This window comes from Amphibalanus amphitrite, unplaced genomic scaffold, assembly GCF_019059575.1.
Source record: "Amphibalanus amphitrite isolate SeventyFive unplaced genomic scaffold, NRLGWU_Aamphi_draft 000228F_arrow, whole genome shotgun sequence".
NCBI classification, from domain to species: Eukaryota; Metazoa; Arthropoda; class Thecostraca; order Balanomorpha; family Balanidae; genus Amphibalanus; species Amphibalanus amphitrite.
The window spans coordinates 645489-672137 of record NW_024881723.1 but is presented as its reverse complement, the minus strand read 5'-3'; the positions used below and the strand labels follow the sequence as shown (position 1 = coordinate 672137).

General features: G+C 54.9%; 2 protein-coding genes across 3 annotated transcripts in view; both read right to left on the bottom strand.

Moving 5' to 3' along the window:
- The window catches only part of LOC122385709 (unextended protein-like), a 31339-nt gene extending 28048 nt beyond the window's left edge, over positions 1-3291 (bottom strand). For both annotated transcript variants that reach the window (XM_043374154.1, XM_043374155.1), the window contains exon 1: positions 2731-3291. In XM_043374154.1, the coding sequence (XP_043230089.1) occupies positions 2731-3269 (539 nt within the window). In that variant the 5' untranslated portion in view covers positions 3270-3291. The remainder of the gene's footprint in view (positions 1-2730) is intronic.
- A 2002-nt stretch (positions 3292-5293) lies between these two features.
- Positions 5294-26342, bottom strand: LOC122385722 (WD repeat-containing protein 11-like). Its single transcript, XM_043374174.1, has 21 exons — positions 25920-26342; positions 23819-23930; positions 23473-23620; positions 23068-23241; positions 22225-22359; positions 21531-21612; positions 17382-17553; positions 16672-17037; positions 15655-16278; positions 14932-15108; positions 14162-14330; positions 13142-13210; positions 12443-12772; positions 11920-12336; positions 11273-11635; positions 10817-10989; positions 9637-9702; positions 9273-9439; positions 8921-9018; positions 8510-8679; positions 5294-6692 (listed from the first exon to the last, which is right to left on the bottom strand). The coding sequence occupies exons 1-21, from the start codon at positions 26024-26026 to the stop codon at positions 6576-6578; spliced, it is 4236 nt and encodes a 1411-aa protein (XP_043230109.1). The 5' UTR covers positions 26027-26342; the 3' UTR covers positions 5294-6575.
- Between the last annotated feature and the right edge of the window lie 307 nt (positions 26343-26649).

The window sequence follows — 26649 nt, the reverse complement described above, 5'->3', positions numbered from 1 at the left end:
GAGTAGAGCGCGTTTTATTGTCTTTTTGTGGCTTTAAGCGATCAAACATGTGAAAGGATGTTGATCCCATGGATTCTAATGGGTTTCAAGGTCGCGTGAAGGTCAGTCAGGTCACTGACCTTTGATGACCTTCGCTCACTCTTGCGAGTTCTACATGTTTCTAGGGTAGATTTTGGAGTTGATTTCGCATTTAGAAACCGTTTGAACATTTACGAAGTAGTTGTGGTTCCCTCGTAACATGTGACCTGACCTGACCTGACCCGACCTGGACTAAATGCACGAAAACATCATCTGTGATCAAAACTAACTTGAAATTCGTGATCAGCACCCCGCAAAACCCGGATAACAGCTTCACTTTACGAAGCTATAACAGGTCCAGATTCCCCGACTTTTGAGTTATATTGACCTGTCAACCAATGACCTAGGACCTTAAAATTGGGTATTATCGGCCTCCTCTCGTCACGGGCAACACGCTCTTTTTCCGCGAAGCTCTAGCTCGATCAGTGGCTGAACGGCAAAGGGGTCCAACGGACCCTCCTCCCCCCTTTACGATAGACGCTGGCAAAACACCAATATGGGCGAGGGTGAAAATACAGCTGCTGTCATAGAAATTCAGCTGGAAGCAAAGGTCAGGCTTGCCAAATTTCAGCTTTCGCAGCTATCAACAAAAATAAACATGTGGAGGCGGCACCCGCCACCCCGCACCCGCCTCCCCCCCCCCCCTCTCGGCCACTGCCAGCGAGGTTTTTAAGCGTATCATAACTACACGTTACAAGGCATCATATCAAGGTGACACACCCCAGCAGCCATATGCACTGAACAAAAACTTATTACCCACGCTAGTCTAGTTATCGGCACCATAGCACATGGTCGAGACTGTCGTCAGCCACGGACGCGCACTCGACCAACCCTTTGAGCCCGTTGGCTGCGGGTGACCTTGACATGTCAAGCCTGATCGGCGGCCGGCCGCTGTCGTGCGTCGTTACACGCGGAGGGGAGGGAGACACAAAGCTCTACGTTATAGCTGACCTCTGACCTTTCCCTGCGCCCTGGTCACTGACTCCGCTCCATGTCGCTGGGCGGTGGCATGGCGGTGGAAACCGGTTCTAGCCTCTACACATGCTACCATCCTAACCCTCCCCTCCCCACACTACTACGCGGCGTGGAGTACGCTCGTGCGTAACTGGGCGGAGCAAGGAGTCACGCGATACAGGGGCGGAACTGGTTGCCCTCCCGCTCGCCGAGCGACCAACGACTAATACCCTGGAGAACCGTACTTAGAAGAGCTGTACCATCCACAGATACTTTCTCCAGCACTTTTCTCCAATTCATTAACACCTTCTAGGCCTTATGGTAAAACTGCTCAAGCAATCAGGGTTTCCTCTCTGACATTTCCTGTCTAACTCTCTGCAGTGTCCATTGTCCAATCACCAACTGATTATGGGTAGTACACTAAGGTCTTGGAGGGAAGCCTTCCCAGTGGATCACAAAAACACATGACATCTGGGAACAGGACTTGACATAGTCAGATTGACACTATCAGATCTTGATTGAGGCAACTGACATTTTTTACTAGTGGTAGGCACATTCCAATTCCAGTCATGGTGTATTCTACCATTTGAATTGAGCTTAGGTCAAAGAGATCATATGGCCAAGGCTCTGTACAGCAGCCATTGCCAAAATGATACCCACCAGCTGACTCAGTGACATAGTGTCCCATTCCCAGAGGTATAACTCAGTATACTGTAACAGTGTACCTCTATAACAGTATACTGTTCCAGCCAAGCTGCAACTGTTCTGCCTGAAGGAGCAATGGTCTCAGCTTTCAATACTCCTCCAGAAGGTCCCAGGTTGATATGTCCTCCAGTCAGCCTCTAGAAATCCTCCAGCTTGTTACAAAGATATGTTTAGAAGTAAGTGCATACATCTTTCCAGCAATCCACATTTTGTACTTCAATTGCAGAGTTCAAACTTGTCTTGCACAAGACAAAATCCATGGCCCCTGTGTTGGTTACCTATCTGAAACTTTTGATATCAGGAGTCATGCTGTACAATCTTACAGGGCAATCTAGAAGGATGCCTGTAAGCAGAGGGGTGTTCACGGGCACCGCACACTGCTGCGTGCGGTGTGTGCGGTACGTCCAGCAGGCGTGGGGGTAGGGGATGGGTAGGCGGTTCTGACGTCACGGCTGCGTGCGGTGGACGGTCCGCTGTTGGCCGGTGGCCACAGCGATCGCTGTGTGCGGTGACGAAAGGCTGACGTAGGGACGAAGTGGGCGGAGCTCCGAGGCTGTGTGCGGTCCGACTGCACACAGGGCCCGTGAACAGCCCTCTGGAAGGGCCATGTGATTCCAAACAAAGGTGCAAAGGTTTAGCTATAGCCTATAGGTAACAGCTGTGAAATGAATGAAAACAGTGCTTAATCACTTTTATTATCTTAAATTCAATAAGTAGGTCAATATATCTTAAAGCTGTCCTTTGAAATCAAAGACTTCACTGAGCTTAATTGCAAATAATAAATGGCTTGTTGGATCAGGATGAGATAGGTAGGTAAGAACTAAGAAACAAGGTAAGGCTATTCCAATTCCTGGACAGTCCTGAAAATGCTGCAAAGTTAATGCCTACAGCATGCACAACATACACTCATATGAGTTGATAAGCACCATATAGTGTAGACAAGCTCACCTATGCCATGCCAATCCAAAAAGTGAATAAACAATGCCATCTCACCTTGAACTGTCGAGGTCATCGCTGCTGCACGGACGTCCTATGTCAATGACGGAATGTTTTCCAAGATGAATCCAGTCTAAATGTCCTTTCTCTCTGTCTGCCTCCCATGCACACAAGTGATATGATGTTGTGCAGCCACTTCGTCCAACCGCTATTCCCTGTCCATTTCTCACATCACCAGAGGAAGCATTTCCAAACACACCATGAGTTCTCACTGGCACAGATTGAAGCTCACTTACTGAACAAATATCTCCTTTGTTCTTCACACTTTCAGTCAATGCTAGCTGACGAAATTTCGGTGCAGCAAACTTTTCAGCAAAGAGTCTGATGTCGATGTCAGGTCCGAGGTCATCCGTACCGAGTTGGTGATGCTCGACCTCTCTGACCTGTGCTCCAAAAACTGCTTCTGACAATGATTCATCACTGAGTACCCTACCGCACGCGCTTCCTACGACCACAAAATACAAAAACCCACGTAACAATCCTATGCCGATCGCTCCTGTGACCGCGCGGGAGGGGACCTGACCCGTCAGCGCCATAACTGTCACTGAGCTCTGGCGCCGGGAGAAGCATCAGCTGGCCGGAGAGCAGTGCGCAGGCGCGAGAGCAGACAACTGACGGACGGAAAGGGGGCGGGGCTGGCCGCTAGGGTTTCGGAGTCCGGTCCGGTAGTTGTCCGGCTTCTTTGAAAATGGTTACACGAGAGCGATTTAGCGCCGCCCGTCGCCCTGCCATACATATGTCCCGCCGCATCAGAGGGTAAGTGACCTCAGGTCAAGGTCAGATCAATCCGGTAACTTGAGAAAGCTCGTCAAGGATGCTAATCACGCATAGCATTCGATTCAACGATTCTGATCTTTTGTTACCGTTCTCAATCTCGACTGTAAAAAAGTCGCGATTTCAATTTAGTCGGGAGACGGCGCCGTCTAGTACCGATTATTTATAGTGGTACCGATGACATGAAATGACCTCGACGCAAAAATTTGACATCGGCTATCAAACCCCGCTGAACTAAGGGCCTGAGCTGACGAACTCAAAATAAAATAAATAAGTGTTGGAGGGAGGATTGAATCATTTGCGGCGCTTAAATGCAGTTTCCGTGCCTTTTATCGCGGTACCTATATATCTCGAGTTATAATGGGGAGATCATGTGATTAACCCGACCTGACCCAAGATAGCGGTTCGTGGCTGGAGCAGGCTGGAGGGGCGAAAGATTCGGCTTAAATCAAAAGTTGGGTACGGTAAATTTAAGCGTGGTATATACAATAGTTTAGTTACCTCCCGAAAAAAATGCCTGAGGACACAACCTATCGATTAGGGAGGCGTCAGGTCTCAGGTCAATGAGAATGGTGACTTGTGAGATCAGCTCTCTCATAGTCATATGTGTCCCTTTTCAGGTCTATCGCTAACACGTGGTCAGACGGATCTGAGCCAGCTATGCACAGGCAGAGATGGATACCTGCCTACGGAGACCTCGGTAACTCAGCGATATAGCAAGGAGCGGTACACGACATTTAAAAACCGTCAAAATATGTTGACATTTTCGCTAATGTCAAAATGGCCTCGACGGGGACAAATATAAGATTTACGACTGAGAACGGCAACATCCGACAAACGAAGCCGCAGTTCGTAAACTATGTAGGTATGTAGAAGATCTACGAGGGCGCGACCAGTACAAGCACTTGCTAATCCTATTGTAACACCTTTCCCTAGAACGCTAATAAGAAAACTGAAGAGCGACACACTAACATCAAAGATTAATACCTATAGTATAGGTTAAACCAAACGGCATAAAGTTTCGGTTAAAACGGAGACCGATGAAAAGGCACTTTGAAAACACACACATATATTAAATACTTCTTCATATGTTGGACATACTCCGAGACAACTGTCGAATGTCGGTAATTTCTAAAATAAATGCACCCACACACAGCAACAAGGTCATAGCCGCATAACCCACCCATGGGTCAATTCATTGTTCATCACATGATACCGAATCACATACCGACTATATCCGGATACGCGGCGTAATAATGCATATACACTTAAAGGCCGCCGTCCACTGCGACGGAATTCCGTCCGGAGTCCGTCCGGAATGTCGCCGCACGCTGGCCGCATCCGGTCCGGATGCGGTCCGGATGCGGAGAGCTAATAAATGTTTCCTAACACTTATTATCAAATAAAATATTGCAAGTAACCAGCAGCGAATACTCTTGCCATTCTAAGGAAATAATTTTTACTTACTTCATGATGATCGTGTTCCAATTCTTCGTACAATTCACAATGTTTGCCTCCGATACGGCCCCAAACCACGTCTGTTCCGGACGTTCCGGATGCGTTTTCCGCAAAAAGTTCAACGCGTCGGACATCACTCTTCCGTCTCCGTAGCAACCGCATCCGAAACGCATGCGGAGAGCTGACGGAAAATCAACAGCTGATTGCCGTTCGGATGCGGTCCGGACGGAGCGCACACGATTTCCGTACGGACCGGATGCGCCCATAGGGTTCTGTGTTAAATTCCGTACGGACCGCACGCGTTCCGCACAGTGGACGGCGGTAACACTTGACAATGTCACCAGGAAAAGCTGCTTGCTCCGGAATGTGGTAACACGGCCCAAGCGTATAAAAAATATGGCTCAATTAGCGGTTATTTTAGTTTGATTCGCAGCCATATCTGCGTACTCGAAGCTAATAGCTCTACGGATGCAATAACAACATTGCAATAATATGCCGCATCACGCACTCGACGAGCGTGAAGGTCTGACGCCAAGCAGCCAACACCACTGTCGGTGGTGGTACGTACCGAGCAGTGACTGCCGTCTGGCCGTCTGATGGGATATACACTGAGGCCGGCGGCGGGCCGTCTGATCGGGCACACACTGACCCGACGGCGGCCGTCTGATCCGGCACACACTGACCCGACGGAGGGCCGTCTGATCCGGCACACACTGACCCGACGGAGGGCAGTCTGACCCGGCACACACTGACCGGCGGAGGGCCGTCTGACCCGGCACACACTGACCCGACGGCGGGTCGGTAGTACGTACCGAGCAGTGACTGCCGTCCGGCCGTCTGATCCGGCACACACTGACCCGACGGAGGGTCGGCTGATCGGACACACACTGACCGCCGGCGGCCGGCTACCGGCAGAGTTCAGCGCACCCAACGAGCACACCGAGCACCGCAACCGATCCCGACCACAAGAGCAGGGGACGACGCACACGCCACACGTTATCGTTATACTCATACGTAGGCATAAACTATGGTAATGATGAAATCAGCAAACACAACAACACCCTGATTTGGACAATAAGCCACTGACAATCGATAACCGAAGGGCTAGCCGAGCGTCGCGGTGGTCGCCGCCGGGACCAGCTAGCCGGGCTATTGTTGCCCCCGGCGGGACCAGCTAGCCGGACTGGTTCAGTGTTGCCATCAGCGCAGTACAGACAGTCTGGTGCCCATTCAGACGATTCACAAAATGCACATTTCAATCATATCTGCATGAAAAGAACCACTCGTTCATGACAGGGAGCACACTGTACTGAAAATAGAGCGACAGTGCAATAGAGAACTTACATTGCTCCTTTCGATCGATTCTTTCTCACACCAGTGACTCGCTACCAAGCTATCCAGTCAGCCTTATGCTCACGTGTTTGGTATGCAGGGGAGGTCGTCCTTACACACCGCCATCAGCGCCCTCAGCCCCGAGCGGCCACCGTCTCCAGAATCCGGTGGAGCGGGGCGCCCCTACGCTCTGTCAGCGGGCGCCCTCAGCCCCGGACGGCCACCGTCTCCAGGATCCGGTGGAGCGGGGCGCCCCTACGCTCTGTCAGCGGGCGCCCTCAGCCCCGGGCGGCCACCGTCTCCAGGATCCGGTGGAGCGGGGCGTCGCGCCGTCGCACCAGCTCCGCCGCCCTCGGAAACTGCTCGGCCGAGATCAGGAACAGCACGGCCTCGCGCTGCAACACAGCGACACATCACACAGAGTCACACACCGACACATCACACAGAGTCACACACCGACACATCACACAGAGTCACACACCGACACATCACACAGAGTCACACACCGACACATCACACAGAGTCACACACCGACACATCACACAGAGTCACACACCGACACATCACACAGAGTCACACACCGACACATCACACAGAGTCACACACCGACACATCACACAGAGTCACACACCGACACATCACACAGAGTCACACACCGACACATCACACAGAGTCACACACCGACACATCACACAGAGTCACACACCGACACATCACACAGAGTCACACACCGACACATCGCACACGGTAACACACCGACCTATCACACACGGTCACACAGCGACACACCGAGCACGGCAACACACCGACACATACATCACAGACGGTCACACAGCAAAACACCACACACGGCCACATACCTGGACACACCGCACAAAGTCACACACCGACGAACCGACACGACACATCGCAAACAGTAACACAAAACACATAGTAACACAAGACACATCACACAGGTCACACACCGACACATCCACACATCGCACAGTAACAAACGGACACGTCGGCGTCGCACACGCTCAAACACCGACACATCACAAACAGACACATCACAAACAGTACACATCGACATATCGCACACGGTTACACACAGACGCATCGCACACGGTAATGCAGGACCATCGCGCACGATCACACACCGAAAAATCGCACACGGTCATACATCGATAAATCGCACACGCTTTAAACACATCGACACACCGCCCACAGTCACACACCAAAACATGGCACACGGTTACGCAGCAACACATGGCACATGATCACACATCGACAAATCGTACAGTAACACACCGACACATCATACAGTAACACACCGGCAAATCGCATATGGTCACATGCCGACACAGCACACATGGTAACACACCAACACATTACACGGTAAACACATCAACACACCGTACATGGTAACACAACGGCACATCGCACTCCACACACGGTAGCACACGGTAGCACACATACACATTGAAACATCGCAGAGTAGCAAACCAACACATCGAACAGTAACACACCTACACAGCAGACACGGTCACACACCGACACATCGCATACGGTCACACAACGGCACATCGCACACGGTACCACACCAACACATCGTACATGGTAACACACCGACATATCACACACGGTCACACAGCGACACACCGACACATGATACACACGGACACACAGCGAAAGAGGCGGAAAACGCATTCGTTCCCAGCAGCCTGGCCAAGGGAGTCGTTCAGTGTTAATTCAAAGGAAGATATGCTAAAAAAAAAAAAATTCAATGCGAAATGTTGTCAACAGCTACGCAACTGCTCCACATGCCACCTCAAAGCCAAAGCCTTACGTTTCTTTGTCTTGGAATAATATTATTGAGATGTTATATTTATTTTGATGAGTATTGGAGCCTCGAACCCGGTCCGTCACCAGGACCGCCCGGGATTAGGTCTGTCTCCGGGCCCAGTCCCACCTCTAGGACCGGGGGATCGTCTCCGGACCCAGGACCGCGGGATTAGGTCTGTCTCCGGGCCCAGTCCCACCTCTAGGACCGGGGGATCGTCTCCGGACCCAGGACCGCGGGATTAGGTCTGTCTCCCGGCCCAGGCCCCCAGGACCGGGGATTCGGCACGGTCTCCGGGCCCAGTTACGGGCATCCGTACTGTCTCCGGGCCTAGACCCCCGGGACCGGGAGCTCGGGACCGCCTTCAGCGCCCGGTCGGCGTCGTCTCACCTCTCTGCCCACCGAGATGAGGTGGTCGGCGTGTTTTCCGATGACGGCGGCGGCGTCGGCGGCGGCCAGACGGCAGCGCGCCAGCAGCAGGGCCTCCTCCCACAGACCGGACGCCTGCAGGTAGCGGCAGCCGTCGGCCGCCTGGCCGGCCACCACCAGAATCTCCACACCTGAACGGCGCACAATCGGCGTCAGAGCCGGTGGACGACGACCGTCAGCCGTCAGACAAAGCCTGCCAGCGGTCAGCTGGGCGATGAGCATATCACAAGGCGCAACCAAGACCGGCGACAGGCATCTCCAAACGGCACATCACATCTGATCGGACGGAGCACCGCTGCTGAGCGGTACACGGCCGCCACCCGCCGGCGCGCTAACCCCCGCCAGCCGCTGTATCTGGTCCGCAACACTCACCCTTGTGCACGTGTCCGGCGGCGATCAGGCTGGTGGCCACCAGTTTGGCCACGCCGCTGCCGTCGCCGGCGCGGGGTCCCGAGGTCAGCACACACGCCCTGAGGGGAGGGGGGCGGTCGGTCAGTCGTCAGTCACGGCCGAGAAGGGAAGCCCACACACCACACACGACCCAGCTGACACCTCGTCAACGACGTTGATCTTTCTATTGTGGAATTTCACGTACTCTCAATACAATGACCTGAGGAAGTTGGTGTAGGCCTGGTCGGCACGAATGACCTGAGTCAGTTGGTGTAGGCCTGGTCGGCACGAATGACCTGCGACAGTTGGTGTAGGTCTGGTCCGTCTCACTGACCTCAGACAGTTGGTGTAGAAGCCCGTGTCGGCCGGCTCCGTCTCCAGTAGCAGCTGCGCCGCCCGCTCGGGCTGTCCCAGCGCCACCAGTTGGCGGGTCACCTCGTCTGCGGCGCCGGCGGCCGGCCACTGACCCAGCCGCAGCGCCACCCGGTCCCGCAGCTGCTCCTGTCAGCGGAGGGAGGGGGTGAGCACTGGCCCCGTTATCTCTCACACACCGGGTCAGTCGGCACAGGGGCAGCCGCGCCACAGACAGACAGCATCAGGGACACCACAGTAACGCTTAGGTAACAGCGACTTCATGATGCATTTCGATCTGTGCTGAAGTACGAACAGGTCATCACAAGCCACCCTGTCCCACTCACCAGATACATTTCCGAGTCGCAGAGCAGGTCGAAATCAGGCCCGATAAAGTCGGTGTATTTGCCGTCCTGAAAACGGGCATGGCGGGTCAGAGCGTCAACAGGACAGACACATCGCCGCGACCGGAGGGAGGTACCAGCCCTCGGACCAGCAGTGAGCCATACGCCATACACAGCGTGATACAGCACACAGCCATCCAGACGCGACGAATATCTTCTGGGAAAGAGTATGTAGCACACGAGTAAACCACACTGAATACCAGTCTGATGGGGCTCTTTCCGAGTTCCGAGTTCATTGCGCAAACAGCCATGGAACCGTCTCCATAGCCGCGTATGTGCCTATGCGTGTGCAACACAATCGTAGTTCACGGTAGGTACTAGGTTCACGTTTCACGTAAAGAGGACTGCACGAGTAATCATCCCGACCCAGATCCCATTGCAATCTCGGCCGGCAGAGCAGCTGTGGGATCGGCCCGCGTCTCTCCTGCCCGCCGCGATGTCCGCTCAGTTTGTACCGAGCTGGGTCCGCAGAGCACGTACCGCGCTGGGTCGGGGGAGTACGTAGGTACCGAGCGGCCGGGGCAGTACGTACCGACCCCCACCAAACACGATTTGGCAGCACTATAATGAGGCCTGCTGGGCGTGAAGTTTTCCCTTCACCATAGGGTTTACACACAAACTGGTCAAAGTTTGAGCCAGGATATACTAGTCTTAAAATGCAAAAAACGAACAAATTTTGGCATCAATAGATTCAGCATTTCATCGTGTGCCTCAAACCGTCCATCATTTGGCCTCAAAGGAGGTAAAAATTGTTCAAAATCGAAGTTGAAAAGATGCTTTCTGAGCACATAATCTGGTAGCAATCACGTGACCTGCTATAAGCAGCTTATCGATAATTTACAAACATAATTATTAATATGCTGCTTTAAACAACATTACCCATACATTTTGAGCTTTCAGTACTTCAAATAAGGTCAAAACATCGCAAAACACAAAAGTTAATACAATAGTCACGTGGGTGTCAGGAAATGTCACAGGTGCGTCAAATTTGTGACTGGGGCTTTACTTTCAAACATCGGATCTACCTGTTTCTTATAGGTATCTTGGTACGTACCGCGCTGGGTCGGGGAGTACGGGGGAGTAAGTCCCGGGCTAGGTCGCGGGAGTACAGGGCAGCACGTACCGCGCTGGGCCGGCGCCGGCTGAGATGGTGGCAGGCCAGTCTCCAGAGCCGCGCAGCCGACTCGTTCCCCAGCAGGTGGGCGGCCACCAGACCGCGCTGCTCAGGAGGCGTATCGACGGCGCGCAGCCAGGCCAGCAGGTCGGCCGGCAGCGTCTGCAGAAACTGACACACACCTGCCGGCAGCGTCCGCAGAAACTGACACATACTGACACACACCTGCCAGCAGCGTCTGCACAAATTTACAAATTACAAAACCACTCACAAAACTATTTTTGAAGGTACGGACACCAACGGGAAACTAGCTTCTGTCATACGGACACGTCCCAATTGAGAGTACCCAGACACCGACAGGTCAGTGACCTCTGTCCCACAGTTACTAGCAGGTCATTGACCTCTGTCACAGAGATACAAACTGGTCACTGACCTCTGTCCCACAGTTACTAACAGGTCACTGACCTCTGTCGTCGCCGGTGTAGTCTCCCTCGCCGGCATTGAACAGGTACTGTTCCAGAGCAGAGACGGAGCCCAGACTCATCAGGCACGGGTGGCACACCGGTTCTGGGGACAGGGAGGTACTGTTAAACAGGTACTGTTCCAGAGCCGAGACGGAGCCCAGACTCATCAGGCACGGGTGGCACACCGGTTCTGGGGACAGGGAGGTACTGTTAAACAGGTACTGTTCCAGAGCCGACACGGAGCCCAGACTCATCAGGCACGGGTGGCACACCGGCTCTGAGGGGAGGGAGGTACTGTTAAACAGGTACTGTTCCAGAGCCGAGACGGAGCCCAGACTCATCAGACACGGGTGGCACACCGGTTCTGGGGAGAGGGAGGTACGGGGACCCGCAGTTGCTACTGTACAGCGACCCTGAGTAAATTGTCCCAGCACCCTCACAGGGAACAACGATAAGCTGTCACAGAAAACCTCAGCTGCTCTTGTACAGGGACCGGCAGTCGATACCAATGTTATCGGTTGTTACTGGACAGGACAGACGGTTAGACTTGGGGTTCGTGTAGCAACTGCGGGTCCCCGTACTGTTAAACAGGTACTGTTCCAGAGCCGAGACGGAGCCCAGACTCATCAGACACGGGTGGCCCCGTACTGTTAAACAGGTACTGTTCCAGAGCCGAGACGGAGCCCAGACTCATCAGACACGGGTGGCACACCGGCTCTGGGGACAGGGAGGTACTGTTAAACAGGTACTGTTCCAGAGCAGAGACGGAGCCCAGACTCATCAGACACGGGTGGCACACCGGCTCTGGGGACAGGGAGGTACTGTTAAACAGGTACTGTTCCAGAGCAGAGACGGAGCCCAGACTCATCAGGCACGGGTGGCACACCGGCTCTGGGGAGAGGGAGGTACTGTTAAACAGGTACTGTTCCAGAGCCGACACGGAGCCCAGACTCATCAGACACGGGTGGCACACCGGCTCTGGGGAGAGGGAGGTACTGTTAAACAGGTACTGTTCCAGAGCCGACACGGAGCCCAGACTCATCAGGCACGGGTGGCACACCGGCTCTGAGGGGAAGGGAGGTACTGTTAAATAGGTACTGTTCCAGAGCAGAGACGGAGCCCAGACTCATCAGGCACGGGTGGCACACCGGTTCTGGGGACAGGGAGGTACTGTTAAACAGGTACTGTTCCAGAGCCGACACGGAGCCCAGACTCATCAGACACGGGTGGCACACCGGCTCTGGGGAGAGGGAGGTACTGTTAAACAGGTACTGTTCCAGAGCCGACACGGAGCCCAGACTCATCAGGCACGGGTGGCACACCGGCTCTGGGGAGAGGGAGGTACTGTTAAACAGGTACTGTTCCAGAGCCGACACGGAGCCCAGACTCATCAGACACGGGTGGCACACCGGCTCTGGGGAGAGGGAGGTACTGTTAAACAGGTACTGTTCCAGAGCCGACACGGAGCCCAGACTCATCAGGCACGGGTGGCACACCGGCTCTGAGGGGAAGGGAGGTACTGTTAAATAGGTACTGTTCCAGAGCAGAGACGGAGCCCAGACTCATCAGACACGGGTGGCACACCGGCTCTGGGGAGAGGGAGGTACTGTTAAACAGGTACTGTTCCAGAGCCGACACGGAGCCCAGACTCATCAGACACGGGTGGCACACCGGCTCTGAGGGGAGGGAGGTACTGTTAAACAGGTACTGTTCCAGAGCCGAGACGGAGCCCAGACTCATCAGACACGGGTGGCACACCGGCTCTGAGGGGAAGGGAGGTACTGTTAAATAGGTACTGTTCCAGAGCCGAGACGGAGCCCAGACTCATCAGACACGGGTGGCACACCGGTTCTGGGGGGGGGGGAGGTACTGTTAAACAGGTACTGTTCCAGAGCCGAGACGGAGCCCAGACTCATCAGACACGGGTGGCACACCGGCTCTGAGGGGAAGGAGTGCGAGCACGGTACATAACACTGCGGAGTCACGACGGGTGGCACACTGATTCCGGCGAGGTGATCAGGAAGCAGCGACCAAACACAGGCCGTGCACGGGTCGAACAGCGCCGGCTCCACCCACCTCTGTACTGGTAGAGGTCGGCTCCACCCACCCCTATACTGGTAGAGGTCGGGTGTCGGCTCCACCCACCTCTGAACTGGTAAAGGTCGGCTCCACCCACCTCTGTGCTGGTAGAGGTCGGCTCCACCCACCTCTGTGCTGGTAGAGGTCGGCTCTACCCACCTCTGTGCTGGTAGAGGTCGGGTGTCGGCTCCACCCACCTCTATACTGGTAGAGGTCGGGTGTCGGCTCCACTCACCTCTGTACTGGTAGAGGTCGGCTCCACCCACCTCTATACTGGTAGAGGTCGGCTCCACCCACCTCTGTACTGGTAGAGGTCGGCTCTACCCACCTCTGTACTGGTAGAGGTCGGGTGTCGGCTCCACCCACCTCTATACTGGTAGAGGTCGGGTGTCGGCTCCACCCACCTCTATACTGGTAGAGGTCGGGTGTCGGCTCCACCCACCTCTGTACTGGTAGAGGTCGGGTGTCGGCTCCACCCACCTCTGAACTGGTAAAGGTCGGCTCCACCCACCTCTGTACTGGTAGAGGTCGGGTGTCGGCTCCACCCACCTCTGAACTGGTAAAGGTCGGCTCCACCCACCTCTGTGCTGGTAGAGGTCGGCTCCACCCACCTCTGTGCTGGTAGAGGTCGGCTCTACCCACCTCTGTGCTGGTAGAGGTCGGGTGTCGACTCCACCCACCTCTATACTGGTAGAGGTCGGGTGTCGGCTCCACTCACCTCTGTACTGGTAGAGGTCGGCTCCACCCACCTCTATACTGGTAGAGGTCGGCTCCACCCACCTCTGTACTGGTAGAGGTCGGCTCTACCCACCTCTGTACTGGTAGAGGTCGGTCGGAGAGCTGGCCTGGCGCAGCTCCAGGTCCATGACGCGCACGCAGTTGTCTGCCGTCAGCAGCACTGGCTTGTCGGAGGAGACCCAGTCGCAGTCGTGCACCGGGTGGCCGTCGCGCGGCGACCGCAGCTGCGAGAGACGCTCGTCCTGCGGCACAGGACGGCACTGTCAGCCGACCGAGCGACCCAGGTCAACACAGCCAACGACCTTAGACGAACACAGCCAGGTATGTACCCAGATATCCCACTGACTCTCCCATATATCCCAGATATCTCACTGACAGTCCTGGTGTCCCATATATCCCAGCTGTCCCACTGACCGTCCCAGATATCTCCGATGTCCCACTGACCGTCCCATATATCCCTAATGTCCCACTGACCGTCCCAGATGTCCCACTGACCGTCCCAGATATCTCCGATGTCCCACTGACCGTCCTGGTGTCCCAGCTGTCCCACTCACCGTCCTGGTGTCCCAGCTGTCCCACTCACCGTCCTGGTGTCCCAGCTGTCCCACTCACCGTCCTGGTGTCCCAGCTGTCCCACTGACCGTCCCAGATGACCCGGATATACTGACCGTCCTGGTGTCCCAACTGTCCCACTGACTGTCCCAGTGTCCCAACTGTCCCACTGACCGTCCTGGTATCCCAGATGTCCCACTCACCGTCCTGGTGTCCCAGATATCCCACTCACCGTCCTGGTGTCCCATATGTCCCACTGAGTTTCCCATATATCCCAGATGTCCCACTCACCGTCCTGGTGTCCCAGATGTCCACGCCGTCACCGAACAGCACCAGCAGTTTCATGTTGCCGCGGCCGGGCGCGAACTTGAGCTTCCTGATGGCGCCGCGGTGGGTGGGTACCGTGTGGGACAGCTGCTTGGCCAGGTCCCAGATGCACAGCTGGCCCTCGGCGTCCCCCAGCACCAGCTGCAGCGGCGGAGGGGAGGGGGGGGGGGGGTGGCGGTATCAGGTCCGTGTTCTATCCTCACCGCCCGCCGGTACCGGCCAGCGGCAGCGCCGCCCTCAATCAGGTTTGTTTGTTTGTTGGGGGTTAGGGGCGCGCCGACTACGAGGTCATTTTGCGCCCTCAATCATCTGTCGCTCAATCAGGTCTGATCGACACGGGTCGGGCCGACTTCCTACGCCAGCCAGTTTGTACGAATAAAACTGTTTGGGGGCCAATTAAATATAAGTGGTTATGTAAACGAGCTATGAACATGACGGGCATTTCGTTCATAACACGTTGGTTTTGCTTCTATCTTCTCGGAGGCATGAGTTATTGAAAGATACTACCTACTAGCAATATTCATGGGCCAAACGAGATAATATGAATATCCAAAGGAAGAAACAAAAGGCACGGCTGACCAGCCGGGTCAGCGCGGCGGAGAGGTCCGCAGGCTCAGCTGATCCCCTCCCCGCCGATATTGGTGACCGGCCGGGTCGGCGCGGCGGAGCGGCCGGCAGATCACTCACCTGCTCCCCCTTCCAGCCGATGCCGGTGACCGTGCCCACGGCCGGGTCGGCCGGGATGCGCGTGCCGTCGCGCACCTGGTTCCCCTCCACGGAGAAGTGGTACATCTGGCCGGTCGGGTCGGTGAACACAAAGTGCTCCTTGACCAGCGCGCGCGCGCCGTCCGTCTCGGAGGCGCCGGAGCCGGCGCGCCGGCGCGCGCTGTGCACCGGCGACCACTCGAGCGCCGTCAGCGGCGGCAGCGAGGCCGGCAGCGCGCGCAGCTGGGTGAGCGAGCTCAGCTCCCACAGCTCGGCCGGCTGCTCGCGGAACACCACGATAAAGTACTGTTTGAGCGGCGACACGCGCACGGAGCCGATCGGCTCGGAGTCGGCGCGCTCGGCGCGCGGTGCCACCGACTGTCCGGTGCGCACGTCAGTGAGCAGCAGCTCGCTGCGCGCGCCGCCGCCGCCGCCGCCGGCCGGCGCCGGCCGCGCCCAGGACAGAAGCGCCGTCAGGCTGCACCACTCGATACCGGCGACGGCGGCCGAGTGGGCGGCCAGCTCGGCCAGCACGCAGCCGCGCGCCACGTCCAGTACCAACAGCGCACCGGCCGCCGTGCCGCACGCCAGCCGCGGCACAAACTCCTGCGCACATCAGTGGGGCGTCAGAGCGCTCACAGGACGACCGATACGCGGGGCGGGCACAGGCTAACGACACCACGGACCAAAATGGACGAACGATATGGTAGACAGATCTCTAAGCAAAAAAAAAAAAGAGCCATACCGGTAAGGGTGGCACTGGCTATGACAATAAGCCGAAATGGACGGCATCGGCCTAATCATTGCAGCAAGGCCTTGACAAAATTTATGAAATACTAACTTGGCCGACTCACAAATATAGCGCAACTTTCACAATGTAAAAATGTGTCAACCTAATTCATTAAGCTGATCTTCGGCATCAAAACATCAACTACCGACTGCCACGGCGCGCTGATCCGATCCCGCGTCACCCCCAGCCCGCCAGAGCGGCGCACCGACCTGCCAGTTTTTGGTGGTGAGCGGCGGGCACATGCGCAGCACGGTGGGCGTCGCCGGGCCGGGTGTCAGGAGGCCGGCGAGCAGCAGGCGCGCCGGTGGCCAAGGCCAGAGCGGCCGGCGCCCGCCGCCACCGGCGCCCAGCTCCCAGAGCAGCGAGCGGCCGTCCGAGAGCAGCACGGCCAGCCGCGCCTCCGAGGCCGGGTCCAGTGCCGCCGCCGACAGACGCAGGTGGCGCGTCAGCCGCGGCGCGTCCGTGTGGCCGCGCGACTCGTACGACAGCTCGTCGCCGGCGGCCCGCGTGCGCACCGCCGCTACACCGGACTCGCACACCGTCAGCAGGGCGTCGGCGCGCGAACAGCTCATCACCTGTCGGCGGAGAGCGGGCGGATCAGCGATCAGCTCAGCCGAACTGTGGACAGACCGCGGGCGGCTCAGAGATCGGCTCATCACCTGTGGACAGAGGGTGGGAGGCTCAGATATCAGCTCAGCCGAACTGCTGTGGGCAGACAGCGGGCGACTCAGCGATCGGCTCAGCGATCAGCTCAGCCGACCTGCTGGCGGAGAGCGGGTGGCTCAGAGATCGGCGCGCCGGTAGGGCAGTGGCTCCACGTCACAACGAGCACCACGGAGCTCAGACTGGGGGCTGTCCCACCGCGGACCCGGCCGGCCACCGGTCAGGCCCGTCCGTCCGGCCGGCGGGGACAGCTCACCTGGGTGAAGGGCGAGCCAGACTTGTCGGCCGGCACGGCGCCCACGGCGCGGCCCAGCTGCGTGTCGACCAGCAGCACCTGCCTGCCGAACACCAGCAGCAGCAGGTGGCGCCGCGCGCGGTGGTAGCTCAGCTGGACGCACTCCTGCTGGCCGAGCGCCGCCTCCTCCGGCCTGCGGGCGGCGCGCACCGGCAGTCAGCGCCGAGAGACGAGCGGTCCGACATATCAACCACACACAACAGATCAGCCCCTCCCCATCGGGAGTCAGCACTGAGAGACGAGCGGTCCGACATATCAACCACATATAACTGACCAGCCCCTCCCCATCGGGAGTCAGCACCGAGAGACGAGCGGTCCGACATATCAACCACACAGAACTGACCAGCCCCTCCCCATCGGCAGTCAGCGCCGAGAGACGAGCGGTCCGACATATCAACCACACACAACAGATCAGCCCCTCCCCATCGGGAGTCAGCACTGAGAGACGAGCGGTCAGACATATCAACCACATATAACTGACCAGCCCCTCCCCATCGGGAGTCAGCACTGAGAGACGAGCGGTCCGACATATCAACCACATATAACTGACCAGCCCCTCCCCATCGGGAGTCAGCACTGAGAGACGAGCGGTCCGACATATCAACCACATATAACTGACCAGCCCCTCCCCATCGGGAGTCAGCACTGAGAGACGAGCGGTCCGACATATCAACCACATATAACTGACCAGCCCCTCCCCATCGGGAGTCAGCACTGAGAGACGAGCGGTCCGACATATCAACCACATATAACTGACCAGCCCCTCCCCATCGGGAGTCAGCACTGAGAGACGAGCGGTCCGACATATCAACCACATATAACTGACCAGCCCCTCCCCATCGGCAGTCAGCGCCGAGAGACGAGCGGTCCGACATATCAACCACACACAACAGATCAGCCCCTCCCCATCGGGAGTCAGCACTGAGAGACGAGCGGTCCGACATATCAACCACATATAACTGACCAGCCCCTCCCCATCGGGAGTCAGCACCGAGAGACGAGCGGTCCGACATATCAACCACACAGAACTGACCAGCCCCTCCCCATCGGCAGTCAGCGCCGAGAGACAAGCGGTCCGACATATCAACCACACACAACAGATCAGCCCCTCCCCATCGGGAGTCAGCACTGAGAGACGAGCGGTCCGACATATCAACCACATATAACTGACCAGCCCCTCCCCATCGGGAGTCAGCACTGAGAGACGAGCGGTCCGACATATCAACCACATATAACTGACCAGCCCCTCCCCATCGGGAGTCAGCACTGAGAGACGAGCGGTCCGACATATCAACCACATATAACTGACCAGCCCCTCCCCATCGGGAGTCAGCACTGAGAGACGAGCGGTCCGACATATCAACCACATATAACTGACCAGCCCCTCCCCATCGGCAGTCAGCGCCGAGAGACGAGCGGTCCGACATATCAACCACACACAACAGATCAGCCCCTCCCCATCGGGAGTCAGCACTGAGAGACGAGCGGTCCGACATATCAACCACATATAACTGACCAGCCCCTCCCCATCGGGAGTCAGCACCGAGAGACGAGCGGTCCGACATATCAACCACACAGAACTGACCAGCCCCTCCCCATCGGCAGTCAGCGCCGAGAGACGAGCGGTCCGACATATCAACCACACACAACAGATCAGCCCCTCCCCATCGGGAGTCAGCACTGAGAGACGAGCGGTCAGACATATCAACCACATATAACTGACCAGCCCCTCCCCATCGGGAGTCAGCACTGAGAGACGAGCGGTCCGACATATCAACCACATATAACTGACCAGCCCCTCCCCATCGGGAGTCAGCACTGAGAGACGAGCGGTCCGACATATCAACCACATATAACTGACCAGCCCCTCCCCATCGGGAGTCAGCACTGAGAGACGAGCGGTCCGACATATCAACCACATATAACTGACCAGCCCCTCCCCATCGGGAGTCAGCACTGAGAGACGAGCGGTCCGACATATCAACCACATATAACTGACCAGCCCCTCCCCATCGGGAGTCAGCACTGAGAGACGAGCGGTCCGACATATCAACCACATATAACTGACCAGCCCCTCCCCATCGGCAGTCAGCGCCGAGAGACGAGCGGTCCGACATATCAACCACACACAACAGATCAGCCCCTCCCCATCGGGAGTCAGCACTGAGAGACGAGCGGTCCGACATATCAACCACATATAACTGACCAGCCCCTCCCCATCGGGAGTCAGCACCGAGAGACGAGCGGTCCGACATATCAACCACACAGAACTGACCAGCCCCTCCCCATCGGCAGTCAGCGCCGAGAGACGAGCGGTCCGACATATCAACCACACACAACAGATCAGCCCCTCCCCATCGGGAGTCAGCACTGAGAGACGAGCGGTCAGACATATCAACCACACACAACAGATCAGCCCCTCCCCATCGGCAGTCAGCACTGAGAGACGAGCGGTCCGACATATCAACCACATATAACTGACCAGCCCCTCCCCATCGGGAGTCAGCACTGAGAGACGAGCGGTCCGACATATCAACCACATATAACTGACCAGCCCCTCCCCATCGGGAGTCAGCACTGAGAGACGAGCGGTCCGACATATCAACCACATATAACTGACCAGCCCCTCCCCATCGGGAGTCAGCACTGAGAGACGAGCGGTCCGACATATCAACCACATATAACTGACCAGCCCCTCCCCATCGGGAGTCAGCACTGAGAGACGAGCGGTCCGACATATCAACCACATATAACTGACCAGCCCCTCCCCATCGGGAGTCAGCACTGAGAGACGAGCGGTCCGACATATCAACCACATATAACTGACCAGCCCCTCCCCATCGGCAGTCAGCACTGAGAGACGAGCGGTCCGACATATCAACCACATATAACTGACCAGCCCCTCCCCATCGGGAGTCAGCACTGAGAGACGAGCGGTCCGACATATCAACCACATATAACTGACCAGCCCCTCCCCATCGGCAGTCAGCACTGAGAGACGAGCGGTCCGACATATCAACCACATATAACTGACCAGCCCCTCCCCATCGGCAGTCAGCACTGAGAGACGAGCGGTCCGACATATCAACCACATATAACTGACCAGCCCCTCCCCATCGGGAGTCAGCACCGAGAGACGAGCGGTCCGACATATCAACCACACAGAACCGACCAGCCCCTCCCCATCGGCAGTCAGCACTGAGAGACGAGCGGTCCGACATATCAACCACATATAACTGACCAGCCCCTCCCCATCGGGAGTCAGCACCGAGAGACGAGCGGTCCGACATATCAACCACATATAACTGACCAGCCCCTCCCCATCGGGAGTCAGCACCGAGAGACGAGCGGTCCGACATATCAACCACATATAACTGACCAGCCCCTCCCCATCGGGAGTCAGCACCGAGAGACGAGCGGTCCGACATATCAACCACATATAACTGACCAGCCCCTCCCCATCGGGAGTCAGCACCGAGAGACGAGCGGTCCGACATATCAACCACACAGAACCTACCAGCCCTCCCCATCGGCAGTCAGCACCGAGAGACGAGCGGTCCGACATATCAACCACACAGAACCTACCAGCCCCTCCCCATCGGCAGTCAGCACCGAGAGACGAGCGGTCCGACATATCAACCACACACTAGAACCGACCAGCCCCTCCCCATCGGCAGTCAGCACCGAGAGACGAGCGGTCCGACATATCAACCATTCAGAGAACCGACCAGCCCTTCCTCACCGGCAGGTAGCGGAGAACCGAGCGGTCTGAACCACCGGTAGGCAGCAACAAGGACCGAGCGGCCTGACATATCAACCACACAGAACCGACCAGCCCTTCCTCACCGACAGATCACACTGAGCACCGACCGGCCCCGCTCACAGTGTGACGACCGACCTGAGTCTGACCGGTAGTCAATGCTGAGAGCCCACCTATATAAATCACCACACTCGGTTTGCCAAACCAGCAGCCCCACATATACTCAAGGTCGGTCGGCCCATCGGCAATGGCATGTCTTATTTTACTCTTTCTAGGACACAAAAAGGACACCAAGTGGCACACGACATCGTAGAAAATAATTATTCGGAAACATTTCATTATCGCCTTACCCGGGTATGTCGCCAGTGACCAGATCGAGGACCTTCTTCTTTAGCTTATCTTTCGTGGACTTTTCGTCATAGGTTGGTGTAGCTGTGGATAATGAAGACGAGAAAATGCGTCAGGCCAGTATCAGTGTATAAATGAAGAACAGGGCAAACTAAAAAAGAGTGAGTCAAATCGAAAAAAGAAAACGGCAAAAAAGAAGAAAGAAAAATGCAAAGAAATATAAAGCTATAATAAGGGGAGTGCGAACAGAAGAGCGAAATGAACTTCTCTTGGCAATACGAGTACTCATTGAGGGAGCCAGTACGAGGGACCTTGGAGAGCTCACTGGGTGAAGAACAGTAGGGCAATATTGCATGCCGAGGAATACCAGGGCGCCGAGTCCCAGAGCACCCAGACTCAGAGCACCAAATCACTGGGAACACGGGGAGACCGGACCACTCACTAGAGCAGACGGAAAACCGGAAAACTGCGACATATGACTGCGACACCCATTGTAATCTGAGGGAATATTGAGGCCTTCACTGGCCACTGGCGGGAAACTAGTTAAGTCACTGGTTGCTGATCGGGATGGGCGCAGAGGGGTTGAGGGGCTGACGGGCTGACGCTGTCACTCAGTGGGCGCTGAGGAGCTGATGTGCTCAGGCCTCAGCTCCTCACCCGAGAGCTGGGAGCTGAGAAGCAGGGGTGATCACTCACTGGGCGCGGAGGCGGCGCCGCCGCCGCCGCCGGCCGAGCTGCGCAGCGCCGACAGCTGCACCCTGGTGCCGCCCGAGCTGGGACACTTGGCCACGGCGAAGTCGTCCACCATCAGCACCGAGGACGGACACAGCACTGTCGGGTACAGCGGGCGGGGCCCGGCCCGGTCAGCGGGTGACGAGAGGAGCACCCTCACAATAACGACATTTACCGTCACATTTACACAGCGGTGTTTACTGTCACTGAGAACAGCGGCATTTACCGTCACAACATACAGCAGTTTTAGTATTTACCGTCCCGGCACTAGCCTACAACCTAACCTACCGCCAGGGCTACTTACCGTTACAGCTAACAACGATTTTTTACCGTCAGGACAATCACAGTAGTATTTACCGTCAGCGTGCTCACACCGGCATTGACCGCCACATTAACTTAGCGATATTTACCATCAGGGCACTGTCAGCAGCAGGGCTGCGGAGTCGGAGTCGGAGTCGGAGTCGGTCGGAGTCGACAGTTGTGACCGGAGTCGGAGTCGGAGTCGGAGTCGATTTTAGAAACCCGAGCCGGAGTTGGAGTCGGAGTCACCGAAAATCTGTCGACTCCGCAGCCCTGCTAGGTCTGCGGAGTTGGAGTCGGGAGTTGGAGTCGGTCGGAGTCGACAATTCTGCCCGGAGTCGGAGTCGGAGTCGGAGCTGGTTTTTGAAAGCCGGAGTCAGAGTCGGAGTCGGAGTCGCCGAAAATCCATCGACTCCGCAGCCCTGGTCAGCAGTATCTAACATCAGGGCCTTTTTCGTGACCCAGGGAGCACGAGGATGGAATGGTTCGTGGGTATATCATACTCACAGGCCAGTTTGCGCGGGTCGAACGGATCCAGGTCGAAGCTCAGAATCTGTTCATTGTAGGTCTTTTTCCAGAGCTTGTTTCCGTTGTCGGTGTCCCAGAGGACGAGCGAGTTGGGCGGGTGGGCGGCCAGCAGCATGTGTCCGCAGCCGTCCGTGTGGTACACCCAGCTCATGTCTGTAACAGGTGGCGCACTCAGCCTGTCTGTCTGACCGTACAGCAGCCTGAACAGCAGGAGGAACTCAAATTGGACCGAGTGAACACAGCCAGACCGGCCAACTCCATGGATCAAAGAGCCACTGCAGAGTGCAGGGGTTACATGACAAAATCACACTACCACATCCTACAACTGGACAAATGGCAAATAAAAACTCCACTGGTCCAGCGCCCATCCATTCAGTTGCTGACCAGAGACCGGACGCCAGCTGTCCTGCAGGACCATGGTGAAGAAGCCCTCCTTGACATCCCAGATGACAATGTGTCCACTGGCATCAGCTGACGCCAGCACGGCGCGGTAGGCAAACCGGGCATCCAGCTGAGAGCGCTGCCATTTCACCTGCAACACACAGTGATGACCAATGGATGGTTAGTAGGCGCACAGTGACATGTTGCTGCATGGAACTAAACAGTGGCACACTGTTAAATAATCCAATTGACTGGCACTGATCCTGTGATATGCAACTGAATGTTACCAGTCACTGCTAAAACGAGATAGACGAAGGTTAGGTGAAACTCTGTTCTCTTGTTATATTACCTTGGTGACGAGGGCCTTGTGTTTGTCGAGGGTCTGTACGAGCTGCTGCGTCAAAGGGTCAATCACCACCACTGTGTAGTTGCAGCTGTATGCCAGCAGACCCTGCCAGCCCCTGAGAACAAACAGCATGCACCAAATCAGTCAGTACGTCAAGGAGATGAGATGAGCATAAATCATATTTCATACAATGACTCAATGGACTGAAGCTAAACCAATGATAATGCTACAAGTTTTAGATCAGATTCAGATTCTGCTGGATGGCAAAGATACCATATGAATATGATATCACCTAGAATCTTCACTGCCTCAGTAGGTGGAACTATGGTCATTAGTACCCAAATATAGGAACGTTCCCATTTTTGGGAACGGAGTTCCCAAATATGGGAACGGGCGTTCCCATTTATGAGAACGGAAGGTAATTTTTCGGCCGTACGCCCACTAAAACTCAGAAGTGCACCACGTCTCAAAAAAGTGCACGCTAATTTAAATATCTACTGAATCTCTATAAAATTATCTTTAATCTGACCGTTGAACAAGGAAATTGACCGTCGAATGATATTTTTAATGATTTTTTGAAATGACGGAATGGTGAAAACATGGGTTATACTACATTTAACATGCAATTTTAAGGAAAATGAAGCGTTTTTACATTTTGAGGTCAAGTATAATAATTTTCGCCTGGTTATGAAGTTTCATACTAGCGACACCAGGTGCTGACATATGCAAGCGAACACGGGGACAGTCCCGAGGTAATATTGTTGACTTTTGGTGTCGGGGCGCACGACCGCGTGGAACGTCAGTGATTTTACCGAACTACTGTTGTAAACTCAGTTTCAGTGGTTTAAAATTATTCAGCTGTATTTTTTCAGCCCGGAAAGACATATTTTATTTAGATGCTAGCTGTTTAGCGTTGTTTTATAAGGAGCGTCATGAGCGTGGTTTTTGTCTTCCGTGTTTCTAAGCATGATCGTTTTGGGGGGATTTCTCTTATATAGGTCGCTCTGTGTGGCTTATTTATAATTTTAATGCTGATTTCGATCATTCCTCGTGCCCATCCTACCAGGCCTTTTGCCACTTACACTCATTAAGAAAGGAAAAAACTAGATTTTCATTGGGACTTGGTGTTTTGAGGGTGTAACATATTCAGCGTTCCCATTTTTGGATACTTCCTTGTGCTCGTCAACTATCGGTGATAAACAGACAGGTGCTTGACATGTCTCCACCCTCGGCGCGGACGGTGGATATAGGTATGGAAGACCTTGTTGAACATCGCTGAGCGTTGTGAATTACGTAATCCTGCAGAGGGGGGCGTGCCCGCTGCGAGATCGACGGGAATAAAAGCGCAGAAGACCGGGCGAAACATGCGACGGTCTTGCCGGAAAGGTCATCTGATGATTGTTGTGTTAACAATGATTTGCGGCGTTGGATGTGATGCTTGTTAATGAAAAGAGCCCCTGAAAGGCGTCGGTGAAATCGTTCCCAATATTGGGTACGCCGTTCCCATAATAAGGAACGCTCGCAGCGCCAGTGTACGAGAGCGTTCCCAAATTTGGACTCGCGGCCCGGATGATGGACTGCTTTAGAAATAGGGGAACGAGTTGAAACTACGATGGGCCTTACAATATCAAACTCTTTCCCAACAATATTGAGACAAATATCAGGCGGTTCACGATCGTTTTATATTTTTTGGATGTCATTTAACGGTTCTTTTTCTTGTTTTAAATAATGCCTACATGGCGTTCCCATATTTGGGTTTATCGTTCCCAAACATGGGAACGAAAATACGTTCCCGAAAATGGGTACGCTTGACCATAGTTCCGCCTACTGGCCTGTGCAACAATTCAGACAGCATTTTAAGGGCCTGACAAGTCAATAAGGATTCTTCACTGTCTGAACCCAAAAAGACATTCAATTTTGGGTAGTAGTTTAGAAGGCATCACACTTTCATTTTTGCAACCAAGGAGAGGTACTATACCCAGAGATTGACCACACAATCAAATAGATTCTACTCTGCCCAGTCCTTATGTAGGTACTTCATTCAGAGCAGACAAGACCCAGCTGAGGTATATGATTACTGAAGCTTACTGGCAGAATAACTCACCAGTCCATGGCACCCCGAATCTCTGGCTGAAGGCTGCCGCCTGGTATGGTGCGAGGCACAATGTGTGGCAGCTTGCTCGGGGCTGGTAACTCAACACCAGATGCCATTGCTGCTGCGCACTTGGTTGCACACTTCAATGCTTTATTTGCTGTTAGACTATGAGAGCTAGGTCAGAGGTCAGACCACAGACGTTTTCAATCCCCTGCTGCAGCCCTCGCTTTTTGTTTGGTCACGCTCAGCACAGCACGCCTCAGATGATGACGCCTCAGATGTCACGCCCCTTGGACCTTTGGTTTTCACCTTGACCTTAACCAGGGCACCAGGATTGCTTGACCTTGGTACAATTAATTCAATAATCAATAGCGTAAAATAAAGGTTGAAAAAGTCAAAATACGGTATTGCGTATCTTATCACCGATCATTGAACAACGCAAGGCCGCAAGCATGAAGCAGTTGTTTACTTTTTGCTGCTTTATATTTTGTCATCAGTGCGTAAGAAACGTCTTACAGAGATAGTGATTATTTTTGCAAGTTTTATTCGGTAGTTTGGAAATTTAAAAATAAATTTTGTGATAGAAAATTTCAAGATAATTTTATCTTGTAGCAAACCAAAAAGAAACCTTATTTCTGAAGTTATTGAAAAAATTGTTTTTTATTTTTATGTAGTGCTGTTTGGTAGAAAACTACGTGTATAAACTAGATATGGTTGAAATCTGATTGGAAGAAATTAT

Excerpts from the sequence above, each read along its gene's own strand:
- LOC122385722 (XM_043374174.1), bottom strand. The coding sequence starts at position 26,026 with ATGGCATCTGGTGTTGAGTTACCAGCCCCGAGCAAGCTGCCACACATT. Across the intron at positions 15,109-15,654 it reads TCGGCTGGAAGGGGGAGCAG|CTGGTGCTGGGGGACGCCGA; the intron begins GTGAGTGATCTG and ends CCGCCGCTGCAG. Across the intron at positions 11,636-11,919 it reads GGAACAGTACCTGTTTAACA|AACCGGTGTGCCACCCGTGT; the intron begins GTACGGGGCCAC and ends CCCTCTCCCCAG.